Genomic DNA, 14,857 nt, shown 5'->3' on the forward strand with positions numbered 1-14,857 from the left:
AGACGTAGCTTCTGCTAAGTCATATTCCATACGTGAGCTTGCTATGATAGGCACGTGACAAAGCCGTGATCCTTGAGCTAATCAAGAAAGAGTAAATTCGGCCAACAATTTCAAAATATATTTTATGATTTATATATATGCTATATATAGAAAATATTATACCACAAATTTTATAAAAAGGTTATGTTTTAACTTTATGTTGTCCCTGATCGACTCAACCAACAGCAAAATAAGAATTTCAATGTTGTCTCTATTGATTGTCTACAGGATGACATAAATTGATGAATTATAATACAAACATCAAACGACACATATTTTGAACTACCGTTTGTGTTAGACTTTTATTAAATTTTTCGTATACATCTTTGCTAAAATTATAAATGTTATAAACATGTATTGGATTATATGATACTTTGAACTAATTTTCTTATTTTCTCCAATATGCCTTAAATTATTAAGTGACATCAATAATTTTTATAAAATATATATTATTTTTTACAAATAATCATTTCATAAAATTAGACAAACGTGCTTTGCACGTTACTCCTACCTAGTATATATATATGTGTGTGTGAAAAAGGAAAGATCTGTTGTCATCTGAATTGGAATAATTAATTTATTAATTAATAAAATTGTCATCAAAATAGAATTTAAGAAAAAAAAATAATGAGCAACTTTCTCAATTGCTTTCAAGTGAATTGAAGTCTATTCATAATTAATATCTCAACTGCTTTCAAGCAAATTGAAGTTAATCCATAACTGCTTTCACAACTGCTTTCAACTTCATTCATAATAATATCTCAACTGCTTTTTCAACTACTTTCAAGCAAATTGAAGTTCATTCATAATAAGATAATAATATCTCAACTGCTTTTTCAACTACGTACTTTCAAACAAATTGAAGTTCATTCATAATTAGTATCTCAACTGCTTTCCAGCTAATGCTTTTGGAGTTACAAACGGCCTATGCATTAGTCAAAGAAGGCGGCCACAAAATTCCTCAGCAACTTCCTTTTTACCCATTTCTCAAGGTCAGTTAATAAATCATTCAATTATTATAATAATAATAACTATTATTACCGATAAAAAAATTATTATTATTATTATTATTATTATTATTATTATTATTATTATTATTATTATTATTTATCTATAAAAGAAATTGATCTAACAATTAAATCTAACAAAAAATATAATTTTATTTTTAATCATTTCTCTTTCCCCGGAATTTCCATTTTATCAAAAAAAGAAAAATAGTTAATGCAGCCTTCACTTCTTACAAATTTCCGATTTAAATAAAAATATATATATAGGACTTTGTATATATTGTAGCGAGTAAGAATCCTAAATCTGCTTCAACAAATCTTATAAGGGAAATCTAAAACAATCCTATAGTTTTTGTTATTAGATCTTATTTCTATCTTGTTTTTTTTAAGAAAAAAAAATATTTATTGCATCTTATAATTTCTATCCTTTTTGTTTGTGCGTTAAGAGGCCATCTAAATCCTTCATTTCAAAGTTTCGATAACTATTTAGTCTCATGTAGCAAATCTAAATTATTTTTTTGGTGGAAAATTTTCATCATTTATTCTAAGATGTCACCATATCGAACATAATATCACAAATCAAAATAATGCATTTGAAGCTTCACTAGTACAATATTTTTTTTTGTGATTGGTCTGGTCTTTACTATTGCTAAAATCCTTTACAAAAAAAAGGTCCAAAAGACAGCTTAAATAGAAACTCAACCTCATATTTTATAGAAAGAGAAGGCTCAACCTTCATAGACAAACGTCTAAATGACAATTTTTTTTTTAATTAACAATAAGAAAACAGAAAAAGGAAAAGAAAAATATTGTTTGAAAGCAAATCTAAATTATTGTTTGAAAGCAAAATATCAAATTAAGAAATTATTCCACTCCTACAAACTTGAAGGTACTTTATGTCCTCATCATCAAAGTTTCGTATACTATTATTGAGAGTTTTTTTTTTTTTTTTAGCCCAAATCTGCATTTCCTAATTACAAGCCTAATAAATAATGTAATTTTCTCCCCAATCCCGATTTGGATTGCCATTTGCAATCATCTCATCATGGCTAAAACTTACATTTATACTACTCACCTAGTCACTCACTTTATGTTCCAGTTTGCGCTTCCCTCCTGCATCAATATTCTTCTACATATTCACCTACGTCCACTTGAGATTTATGTCCAAATATGAATCCACAAACAAATTAAGCACCATTCACATCGAGTTTAACCACTATGTATTAATCTATTCAAAATTTGGAATTTCATTTATTTTGACTTGCATTGAGAAAATTGTGCAACATCGGATTACTTCCTCTGAATAACTTTTAATTGTAAACGTCATATTGTTCCACAAACATTGTACTTGATATCACTTTCTAATTGAAAGTGCATCAATTATACTTTATTACGTACATAATATTTTTGGGGTAGCGGCAAGAAATAAAGGAAAAATAATTTTTTTGTTTTTTATTTTAAAATTTGTTAAGCTTATTGACGTGATGCATTTTAAGTAGTTATTTCTTTAATTTGCAACATGTATGATTAGAGAAAAAATGTAAGAGGAAGAACAATATTTCTCTTAAATTTAGGACATGTTTGGATAATGAAATAATATGAGAGTTATATCAATAATAGTGAAATGGTTCAACACTTTAAGAAAAATCACATATATGTCCTACTTTGTTTACGATAGTTATAATTTTTATCACCCTTCTATGTACGATATGTTTAGGAGATCATGATCATATCTACTTCATTTGGGAGTATAAGAGGAATGAAATAGAAAGGAATAAGATAATTTTCATACATTTTGATAATTTTTTAATCAATACTAAATTTATAAAAAGTTGTAAAATCACCAGACAAAACATTTTATGATTGTTTAGACCCAAAATCATAATGAAATAAAATGCTCAAAATGAATCAAAGTCCTGTAGGATCAACCCTCTACTGGTTTTGGTACAAGTTCCTTGAAGGCAATTTGTAGATATTGGCTCGAGTTGAACCTTCCCTAATCTGTGATCTTGGAATCTTGAGTCTAGAACAATATCTTGGAGACCATGTTCCTGCACTAGAACATTATGCGTAATATCCATCAGACACGATGTCTCCGAAAGCAGAATTTCCGTGCAAGAAGGTCGTGCCACCTGTTTGGACTAATTAGCTTTCACCATCCTCAAGTGAAAATGGCCAAGACCAAGCTGTGTGTTTCTGAGCAAATTGTGGTAGATATGACGAGCAATATTCCTAAGAAATAAGGAAAAATAAAGAGTGCATTTTAAATTTAAGAGAAATAAAAACCCAAACCCCTTAAAAGTTATAATCCATGAAATATTTATCTCAATTCACAATCTAATTTCTGTATTATATTTAGTTATTGCAATATTGTAATTCCTAATAGGGAGACAGAAGTTGAGAAAGCTGAAATGAAAGAGCACGACAGTGGCAAAGAGGCTAGAAGGTAAAGTAGACTTGACGATCACGAACAAGACTATACGATAATAATGCATGACAGCTTTACAAAAATCTTATACCTAGGCCACAAACTTCTTCGATTACTTTCCTTTTATTAATGGTGGTGGGCCTCTTCTCGAGGCCAGCCATTCATTCCTAATAAATGACTATAAAATTAAATTTATAAATTAATATAATTTATATGAAATGTTAAATTTATTTTATAATAAAAATAATTGTAATAATTTAATATCTTATATTATATTAATTTATAAATTTATTTTTTTATTATATCATATTAATTTGAAGTCGTTTGCATTCTAGCTGGTCCTCAACGTACAGTTGGTAGTAAGAGGACAAGAGGACTGGTTATAATGTCATATGTTTTTATTTATAGATTAAGAATAAAAAAGAATCGATAATAAAAGTCAAGATTATATTTTAAATAAAAATAATTATAATTTTTAACACCTTTGTATTTACGGTGTTTTTAGAACATCATGATCATATCCATTATCTACTTCATTTGGGAGTATAGGAGAGAAAGGAATATATTTTCTAATCATATATGTTTCTAATTAAATGAATGATCACTCAAATGCGCATGCAGTACTACATCAACATGTACTATATTTATATATTGATATAAAATGACAAGATCAGAATTAAATTATTTTCTTATGGCTATTCGATGCTAGCGCAAAATATATACCATCTACATAAAGTAAAATAATTATTTTATTTTATTTTTCTAATTTAGCAAAACTAAAATTAGCATTTTTAGTTTACGTAGAGATCTCATAATACTAAAGTTTATAAATTAATTAATATGATTTTTTGTTGTATATTATAGTTTCTTTTACTTAACTTTTATTTCAGAAAATTCTAGCATATTACATCAAGTCACAATAATTTATAAATTATAGAATTTCTTTTATAAACTTAACAATTAAAAAAAAGGAATATCATGATATGTTATTGAAAAATCTCGAAATAGATCAATAATAATGGTTTAGACACAAATTAACCGTATTGCTGAAATTAAATGATGATATATACTTGGTTTGAGATCAGAGTTTATGAAGGAATGGAATAGAATAATTTATATTATAAGTTATATATCTAAGAGGATCATAGGACGATGATAAATAAAATATTATTTTCTTTAAATAGATAAATAGCTCTAGAATGTGTTTTTTGTTTTTATTTTTAATTATTGAGTTTTTCTAATTATTATTATTATTATTATTTTACCTTTTGTATTATTGAAAGATTTTGACTGCTACCAAGGTCGAGACAAACGGATTGTTTGTCAGGTCAAGTAAGAGAGTCGATTAGAAAAGTCTTATAATTGAAGACTTGTTTGTAAAGTGATTTTCAAATAATAAAATTGATTTTTCTGAGTTTTCCTGTCCCGTAGTGTTTTTATCTTTAAAAAGGTTTTCTTCGTAACCAATCATTGTGTTATACAAATTTACATATCTATTTTATCTGTTTGATCAATTAAATAATTACAATATTGAGATCTAACCAATTTATTAAAATAAATTAATAGATAATTTCGTGAATTCACATACATTAGGAATTTCAGGCTGTAGCTAAACTAGTTAGATATTTCTCTATGTGTGTAAAGTTGGAAATTGAGTCTTTTGTTAAGAAAATATATCACATCCTTAATCATGACGTAATATATTTGACTAGAAACACCATTTCAATTTTCCTGATGGTGACTATAAACAATACTTCAAAGAATTCGGTGGAAGAAAATGACGAGCATCTTCCTCGATTGCTTTCAAGCGAATTAGAGTCCATACATAATAATATCTCATTTGCTTTCAAGCAAATTGTTAAGCAAACAGCCAATGCGTTAGTCAAAGGAGGCGGCCTCAAAATTCTTCAGAAATAATGTATAAATTATAGGATTTCTTTTATAAACTTAACAATCAAGAAAAACAAATAGTGAGGTAATAGCCTTACAATTATACTACAATTTATCTACAGCTTATCAATAAAATAATATTTTTTTTAAATTTCAAACACATCAAATCAAAATCAAAATCAAAATAAATTTTTAAAAGAATATTATTTTTTTGGAAGGTTGTAGAAAAATTGTAAATGAGTAGTTATCTTATCATTTTCCAAAAAAATATCATAGTGGTGGGCGGCCTCTCGAGGTCAGTCAATTAATCATTCAAAAATTATTATTATTTATCTATTTAATGGTATAAAAGACATTAATCTAACAAAAATAAATGTTAAGCTAAATTCTTGGTCCACGCGTACTTTCTTATTTTACAATTTTTTTTAGTGGTTAGTTTGATCTTCAATATTGTTAATACTTTCTACAAATAAATGTCTAAGAAATATCATTCTACTTAAATAGAGACTCAATCTCACATTTCATAAAAAGAGAGGACTCAACCTCTACAGATAAACGTTCGAGAGACTTTTTTTTAATTAACAATAATGAAACCAAAAAGAAAAGGAAAATATTGTTTGAAAGCAAATCTAAATTATTGTTTGAAAACAAAATATCATCTTTAGAAATAAATCCACTCTCATTAACTTGAAGGTACTTTATGTACTCATCAGCTGAGTTTCCTCTACTATTATTGGGTGGGTTTTTTTTAAGCCCAAATATGAATTTCCTAATTACAAGCCCAATAAATAATATAATTTTTTCCCCAATCCTGATCTAGATTGCCATATGTAATCATCTCGTCATGGCTAAAACTTGCATTTATACTACTGACCTAACCACTCACTTCATGTTCCAGTTTGCTTAGAGCCATAAGCATCCCTCCGCATCAATATTCCTCTAAATATTCGTGTATGTCCACTCGAGATTTTATGGTCAGAGATGGATCCACAAACAAATTAAGCACCATTCACATTGAGTTTAATCACTATATATTAATCTATTCAAAATTTGCAATTTCATTTATTTTGACTTGCATTGAAAAAAATGTGGAACGTTGGTCTCATCTATGATATTGCAAATTCAAGGTTATATACATATATATGTTTGACACTCTTGAAGATGGCTTCCAATCTCGGTCTCTCTTTGAAAGTTGAATATGTGGATCATCACCATCATCTTGGCATCAATCTCTTTAAAGATTGAATATGATCCATAAAATCGTCATTCTTGTATATAAGATGGACTCTGACACTTTCGAAGATTGCTTTCTCTGAATAACTTTTAATTGTAAACCTCATATTGTTATGCGAACATTGCACTTGATATCAATTTCTAATTGAAAGTGCATCGTACTTTATGTACGTAATATTTTGGGGGTACCGGCAAGAAATAAAGGGAAAATAATTTTTTTTTTGTTAATTTTAAGTTTGTTAAACATATTGACGCACGTGATGCATTTGAAGTAGTTATTCATTTAGTTTGCAACATGTATGATTAGAGAAAAAAAAAAGTAAGAGGAAGAACAATATTTCTCTTAAATTTAGGACATGTTTGGAAAATGAAATAATATGAGAATTATATTAATAATAGTGAAATGGTTCAACACTTCAAAAAAAAAAAACCACATAAAATGTCCTGCTTTGTTTACGATAATCATAATTTTTATCACCTTTTTATTTACAAAATTTTTATGAGATCATGATCATATCTACTTCATTTGGAAGTATAGGAGGGAATGGAATAGAACGGAATAGGATAATTTTCATACATTTTGATTATTTTTTAATCAATACTAAATTTATAAAGATGTAAAATCAACAGACAAAACATTTTATAATTGTTTAGACCCAAATGCATGCTGAAATAAAATGCTCAAAATGAATCAAAGTCCTGTAGGATCAACCCTCTTTTGATTATGGTACATGTTCCTTGAAGGCAATTTGTAGATCTTGGAGTTGAAACTCCAAGATCTGTGATTAGAACAATATCTTCGAGATCATGTTCCTGCACTAGAACATTATGCGCACTATCCATCCGACCCTTCGTCTCCCATAACAGAATTTCCATTCAAGAAGGTCGTGCCACCTGTCTAGACTAATTAGCTTTCACCATCCTCAAGTGAAAATGGCCAAGATCAAGCTGTGTATTTCTGAGCAAATGATGGTATATATGACGAGCAATATTCCTAAGAAATAAGGAAAAATAAGGATTGCATGTGTTTTAGTATTTTGTATACAGATTTAATATGCATGCCAACACAAAGTAAGATCACATATAGATCTCACACCACCATATTGAGTTGTCAACTTTGGAACAAAAGATGAATTATTACATGGTCTGACCATGTGAAGATCAAAACAAAACAAGAACCAAACAAGCATTTTGGGTAATGAATGAAGAAAAACTGGTAGGTTGATCATTCATGTTATGAGTGGTTTGATCATTCATGTTGTGTTGTTGATGGCAGTCAGATTCAAGTTGTAATCATGTTCATAGGTAGAGGACATCTGAATGATCTTTTGTGTTCTCTACATGCTTATGTAGCAAATGGACTCTGCAACTTTTAATGTATAATGAGCTTGAATTACAAGAAAACTCAAAATTCAGACCTCACCCGTTTAGCTTAAAAGGCTGATCTAGAGCAAAGTACTTCGACCAACATGATCTCCAGATTCTGAAATCGTTGTGTCAACCATTTTCTCACTGTAATATTTGGCATGACATTAATAGTGATCTCAACACTAGGAAATGAAAGAGATCTAATGCAGAGCTTTCAAAATTTGCTTTGATAACAGCACACAGAGCTACTCCTCTGATCTCATCCAACTATAGATCACTCCCATCAATATCTATCTCACATGATTCAGTATTATTTGAAGCCTCCTTACAGTGGTTGAACCACTCAAGAATCTTATCTAACGGAAATATAATGCGGCCAAAATAGTCATTTAGATGTCCCTGTCAAACATATATCACAAAGTCTCAACCATAAAAATTATAAATAAAAACACACAAACATGTAAAAAAGAAAAAAACACAGATATGTCATGACATTCGAGCAATTCAATCTATCTTAGTGCTCTTAAGTTGCTGATTTTGAATTGGAACTTTTTTTGGAGGGAAGCTCTAGAATTTCTTAAAGTTAAAGGCAATCCATCAATACAAGGTGCTTTAATCCAACAACACTTTTGATGGATGTGGGAAGACTAATGGTATCTTCCAAACTACAAAGTAATATACTGCCCTAAGGAGACCTGATTTTGATTCAAATGTGGCAATGAGAGTGATTCTCTACTTGATGAAGTTTCATTTTCATTTGTAGACAAAGCAGAATGCATACTGCACTTCCACCTTCTTTCTAAGCTCGCCAAGCTCTGAATAAGCTCCAAGAGAAAGTGTCTTTAGCTGCTGCAACTGAAGAATATAATTTAGATGTCCCTGCCAATTCCAAACATAGATCACAAAGTTTCAGCTATAAAATTATAAATCAAAACACACACAAACTTGTAGCAAAAGAAAGAAACATCAAAGACATAGAGAAAGGGGCAGGGGAAGATGGAGAGAGAGAGAGAGAGAGAGAGAGAGAGAGAGAGAGAGAGAGAGCTTAGTCAACAAAGGATTTTCCACATGATTCGCTATATTCACAGACATTTCATATCAATCGAGCAATTCAATCCATCTAAGTGCTCTTAAGTTGTTGGTATTGAATTGGAACTTCTTTTATGCTTCTATAAAGCTTTCAAATGAGGTGCATCCATTAGCATGCAACTGCTCTAAATTGGGTGGAAGCTCAGAATTTCTTTAAGATGCAGGCAATCCGTCAACACAAGGTGTTTTAGTCTAAAAACACTTTTGATGCATGCGAGAAGACTAATAACATCACTCCTCGATTGATATAGATCTTCCAAACTACAAATTAAGTAATATAGTGCCATAAGGAGACCTGATTTTGATAAGAGGCTACCTTCATAATTCAAATGTGGCAATGAGACTGATTATCTGCCACTAAATGAAGTTTCAGATTCAATTGTACTTATCAACATAATACAAACCCCACCAAGTGCCCACCACCAACTAAATCCCACCCATGCTGTGGAAAGGTCGGTCTCATCTATGACTATGCACACTCAAGTCCAAGTTCTAAAGCCCAATCTTCATTTTAAATCATCATCAGCCTCCTCCAAGTCCACAATGCTCAAGGTTGAGGTTCGACCTTTGTGGGTTTAGAAAAATCATGAATAAATAACGATCTTGGAATTAGAATAGTAATAATGTTGCAAAAACATTAACGGTCTTTGTTGTCATCACAAATGTATACGTACCAACCACAGTTAATTATTGCCAGCAAAATTTTTCCCAGCATTTCTCTTTGGAAAATCTCAATTATAATACTGAATTTTGGTTGGAAAATCTTATTTGCAACGAATATACCGTAGCAAATAAACATTTGAGGTGGTAAAAGCGACCCGAATAATAATCTGCAACCAAAAAATCATATTTTCTACAATTTTTGTTGCAAATACTATTTGCGGCGAAATAATTTTGCCGCAAAAGCCTATGAAAACTAAAAAAAATCTTACAAATGAATATAAAAGAAATTTCTTCTGTATCCATTTGTAATTTTTTTTTTTACTTTTAATAAAGGGAAGCACGCGGTAACAAATATCAAAAAATTAGAAACAATTTATAATTAGTAATTACATAGAAAGGGGGGGTGGGGGGTAATATTGTCTCTACAAACATGCAATTACATCTAGCTTAAAGTTTGAAAAGCTTATTATAGGAGAAGCAAACTTTTTTCCATGAAGAGAATGGTGCTCTATCTCCTAATCCTTTCTTTAAAGTTCCTAAAAAGACGGTATTTTCCCGAGTTAGGCAGATGTTTTAGACGAATATGGATCCAAGAAACTCTGATCTCTTAAACACATACGTAGCTATGTTATCAAACTGGAAGGAAAGAAGCAAGAGGAGAGAGAATGGTTCACCTGCACAAAAGGCACCCTACAAACATCATAACTAGTACAAAGCCTGGAGTGCAACTCCAATAGGTGCCACATTCTTTTGCAACGAATGCAGCATCCAGGGACTCTCAACTTGCACAGCAAAATCTTGTCAGAATCTCAAAGCATATTTAGTATGCACATAGATGATGCTATATTATCTAATCACAAATTTATGCTGTATTATTAGATCCCTCGAGTAGAATCATCATAATTAATTGCCCAATTCAATTTCATATTACAACAACATAAAAAGTTGATTTGACATGTTTTGCTCACTGCTTCTTGTAGAATGTGAATCATCCTCAACTAAAATGACTCTTCCATTCAAAGGATACCTAGCCTATTTTGTTCATACAATTTCATCCAAGACCGAATCCTCACCTTTTAAAATATGCTCAAGTTAATATAACTATACAAAACTCATTGTTATCTTATATGTAAAAACCAGTAAAAAAGAAAGCAAAATTCTAGCTATGCAGAACAAACTAAGATATTCTAAGGCAAACATTTTTCCTGAAAATTCTTTTCTCCAGCAGGGGGATGGAGGAGGAAGCATCATCATATTCTTGAAAAGAGGTGCTAATGCTCTTCAGAAAGTATGAAATGCTTTAAGAAAAAAAAAATCAGTAAATTGGGTCAGAGTTTACAAGCTTCTCAAAGCATCTTCCATGTTGATTAGAGCTTACTAAATGATATACATAAACTTCCTTGATGATATATATGACAATCCACTTGTGTTAGAAGATGCAGGGGATAAAAGCAGCAAAAAGGATACGTTTTAGTGATTGAAAACATTTTCACTTGTGTTAGAAGATCAATTATGTTAAGTTTTGGCCTAGTCTATGCCACCTAATCAGTTTAGAAAAGATCGGTTCCCATGGTTTGGTGATAACTCTTAAGTATTTATTTTAATATTACTTTCCCTTTTACTTATAAAAAATAACTCAGAAGTATTTATCACGACCTCTAATGAAACCAGAAAACATAAAAAGTAGAAAAACTCAAAAATAAGGTTAAAGATGCAGCATTGTTAGAAGAACAAGCACTCTAGAAGTTGGGAAAAGATATAAATAACTGATGTTATCAAACTGGAAGGAAAGAAGCAAGAGGAGAGAGTTGTAATCATGGGATCATGGGAACACTGACCAGGGTAAAAAGCTTTGATGTTGTTGTTTTTACAGAGGGTAGCATCCACTGGTACTTCATCCTGCTTTCCCGGCATCAAAAATTGAAAAAAAGAAAAGAAAAAAAAAAGAAATTAAGAAAAGAAAATAACAAAAAGAACTGCTTTCAATGCAGTTCAGTCAGTAAAATTAAATCATTATCCCACAATGCAATAGAAAGAATACGGGCATTCCAATCAGGCCATTGTCTTATAATACCCATTAAACTTGAAAAAAATTAGACTTTATTTTGCAAAATTTTTGAAAGGGCACAATGTTGGTGACTTGTGTTATGCTATAACATGTCTACGTCTTCAAATTAAATTGTGAACTTATGTATCAAAGTAATAGAAATTAAGCATCCGGAACCATAATTGTTCCAAAACAAAGAAAATCAACACGAACCAAAAAAGCTCAAAACCCTTATAGAAGAAATCACCAAACAAACAATAATCAAAATAAGTTCTAAACGGCAACCAAAAAACAACAAAAATCGTTTTCCAGAGAAAGCAATAACCCAGAGAACAAACCAAAGGTAAGAGAACTTTGCTGGTCTTCGACAGTTACATCTGCTCCGCGATCCAAGGGCAATGGCTTCAAGCATCTCCTCCTTGAGAGTCTTGGAATCTTTTCCTTACTTCAGGAAAGCAGGAAAAGAAAGAAATTTTGGCTCTCCATTTATAGGGTCGGAGTTGCTTGAAAGGTTGTGGGTGATGGCCCATGGGATTGGCTGGGGTTAGGAATCATAAGGCAATTCGAGGAGGCCGAGAGAGAGAGAGTGAGCAGATGGCAAGAGAGAATTGGAGGAGCAAAGACAGTGAGGGAACCATCGGGGGTTCGGGGGGCCGAAGAAGAAATGAAAAATATTTGAAATTTAGGGACTTGGGTTTTCCCTTTTTCATATTTAATTGTGATTTTTTTGATGCGATCTATTGTTGCCGCAAATAGTTAAATAATCGTCGCAAATAAGTAAATATTAAAAATGAGATTTAGGGCAAATAGAATATCTCCGTAAAAACACAAAGGTGTCGAAATTGGTTTGTTTGCTTTTTTTTTTTTTTTTTTTGGGTCTGCATTAATTGCGGCAATGTGCTTTTTGTTGTGCAAACTATATTTTGTGACGAATCACTAATTGTTGCAAATAAAATATAGAAAATGTGTTATGTTTTTTGCATCAAAAATAAAACGCCGCAAAATGATTTTATTGTCGCTGTAAAAATAAATATAACTGCTCATTTGCCCAAATTGCACCCTTAATAGTGGAAAGCTGCAACAAGATAAAATTGGCCGCAAAAGATAAGTTTTGGCGTCCATTTCTCTTGGGACAGAAATGATTTGATCACAAAAACCCTATATTCTTGTAGATAGTTGTCAACTTCAAAATAAAACTAGCATTTTGGATAATGAATGAAGAAAAACTAGTAGGTTACCGTTGATCAGTGCTATTCCTTTGATCTCATCCAAATATAGATTACTCCCATCAATATCTATTTTACATATTCAAATTTTAGTATTATTTGAAGCCTCCTTATAGTGGTTGAACCACTCAAGAATCGTATCTCCCGGAAATATAATATTGCCAAAATAGTCATTTAGATGTCCTATCAAACATATATCACAGTCTCAACATAAAATTATAAATAAAAACACACACAAACAAGTAAAAAAGAAAAAAACACAGATATGTCATGTCATTCGAGCAATTCAATCTATCTTAGTGTTCTTAAGTTGCTGATTTTGAAGTGGAACTTTTTTTATGGAAAGCTTTCCAATGAGATGCATCAATCCATTAGCACACCTACTCTATATTGGATTGACGCTTTAGAATTCCTTAAAGTTGCAGGCAATCCGTCAACACAATGTGTTTTATTCCAACAACACTTTTGATGGATGTGGGAAGACTAATAATATCTTCCAAACTACAAAAGTAATATACTGCCTTAAGGAGACCTGATTTTGATTCAAATGTGGCAATGAGAGTGATTATCCACTTGATGAAGTTTCATATTCATTTGTAGACAAAGTAGAATGCATACTGCACTTCCACCTTCTTTCTAAGCTCCCCAACCTGCCCTAAACAAGCTTCAAGAGAAAGTGTCTTTAACTACTGCAACTGAAGAATGTAATTTAGATGTTCCTGCCAATTCCAAACATATATCACTTTCAACTATAAAATTATAAATCAAAACACACACAAACATGTAGCGAAAGAAAGAAACATCAGAGACACAGAGAAAGGGGCAAGGGCAGAGAGAGAGAGAGAGAGAGAGAGAGACCTCAGTCAACAAGGGATTTTCCACATGATTCCCTATATTCACAGACATTTCATAGCAATTGAGCAATTTAATCCATCTAAGTACTCTTAAGTTGCTGGTATTGAATTGGAACCTTTTTTTATGCTTCTAGAAAGCTTTCCAATGAGGTGCATCCATTAGCATGCACCTTCTTTATATTGGGTGGAAGGTTAGAATTTCTTTAAGATATAGGCAATCAGTCAATACAAGGTGCTTCAGTCCAAAAACACTTTTGATGCATGTGGGAAGGCTAATAACATCACTCCTCGATTGATATAGATCTTCCAAACTACAAATTAAGTAATATAGTGCCATAAGGAGAACTGATTTTGATCAGAGGCTACCTTCATAATTCAAATGTGGTAATGAGACTGATTCTCTGCCACTTAATGAAGTTTCAAACTCAATTGCACTCATCAACATGATACAAACCCCACCAAGTGCCCACCACCAACCAGATCCCACTCATGTTGCGGAAGTGTTGGTCACATCTATGACTATGCACACCCAAGTCCAAGTTCTAAATCCAAATCTTCATTTTAAGTCATCATCAGCCTTCTCCAAATCCACAATGCTCAACGTTGAAGATTGATCTTTGTGGGTTTAGAAAAATAAATTATGAATAATAACGATCTTGGAACATCAATGAATATATTGATAAATCGGAGAGATCGATATTTCTGAGACCTCTGAAACAATTTCTTGAATAAATTTAGATTCACTTCTACCATTGCAAAAGGATTAAAAGAAAAATCATGAATTATTATTCCTCTTGTTATAAAATATATTATTGGTCGGGTATGAAGAAGTTACATTCATATCCATGTCGAATCCCAATCCTCCTATGGGCTGGGTTGGCCATAAATTAAGTACTAAATAAGAAAAATGATCACTAACAACTGTTAAAAACTTATGAATTCTAAAAGGAGAATCATATCCTGGTCGACTTGAGAATGCTACTATGTTGCCCTAGTTATACCGCTCGCTTTGA

At 31.2% G+C, this 14,857-nt stretch overlaps 1 protein-coding gene across 18 annotated transcripts in view; it reads right to left on the reverse strand.

The window, feature by feature from the left end:
• Positions 1–7,220: 7,220 nt before the first annotated feature.
• The window catches only part of LOC122297078, a 93,118-nt gene continuing 85,481 nt past the window's right edge, over positions 7,221–14,857 (reverse strand). For 3 of the 18 annotated variants that reach the window (XR_006238617.1, XR_006238622.1, XR_006238621.1), the window contains 4 exons: positions 10,392–10,499; positions 8,758–8,844; positions 8,021–8,364; positions 7,221–7,591 (listed from right to left, as the gene is read on the reverse strand). Coding sequence is in view for 3 of the 18 variants with exons in the window: in XM_043106977.1 (XP_042962911.1) it covers positions 8,233–8,364; positions 8,758–8,844; positions 10,392–10,499 (327 nt within the window). In the remaining 15 variants the exon portion in view is untranslated. Of the gene's footprint in view, positions 7,592–7,786; positions 8,365–8,426; positions 8,845–10,391; positions 11,620–12,102; positions 12,461–14,857 lie in introns of those variants that run through there. The other 15 variants (XR_006238627.1, XR_006238619.1, XR_006238628.1 and 12 more) reach the window with 15 other exon arrangements.

Source organism: Carya illinoinensis, chromosome 15 (assembly GCF_018687715.1).
Source record: "Carya illinoinensis cultivar Pawnee chromosome 15, C.illinoinensisPawnee_v1, whole genome shotgun sequence".
NCBI lineage: Eukaryota > Viridiplantae > Streptophyta > Magnoliopsida > Fagales > Juglandaceae > Carya > Carya illinoinensis.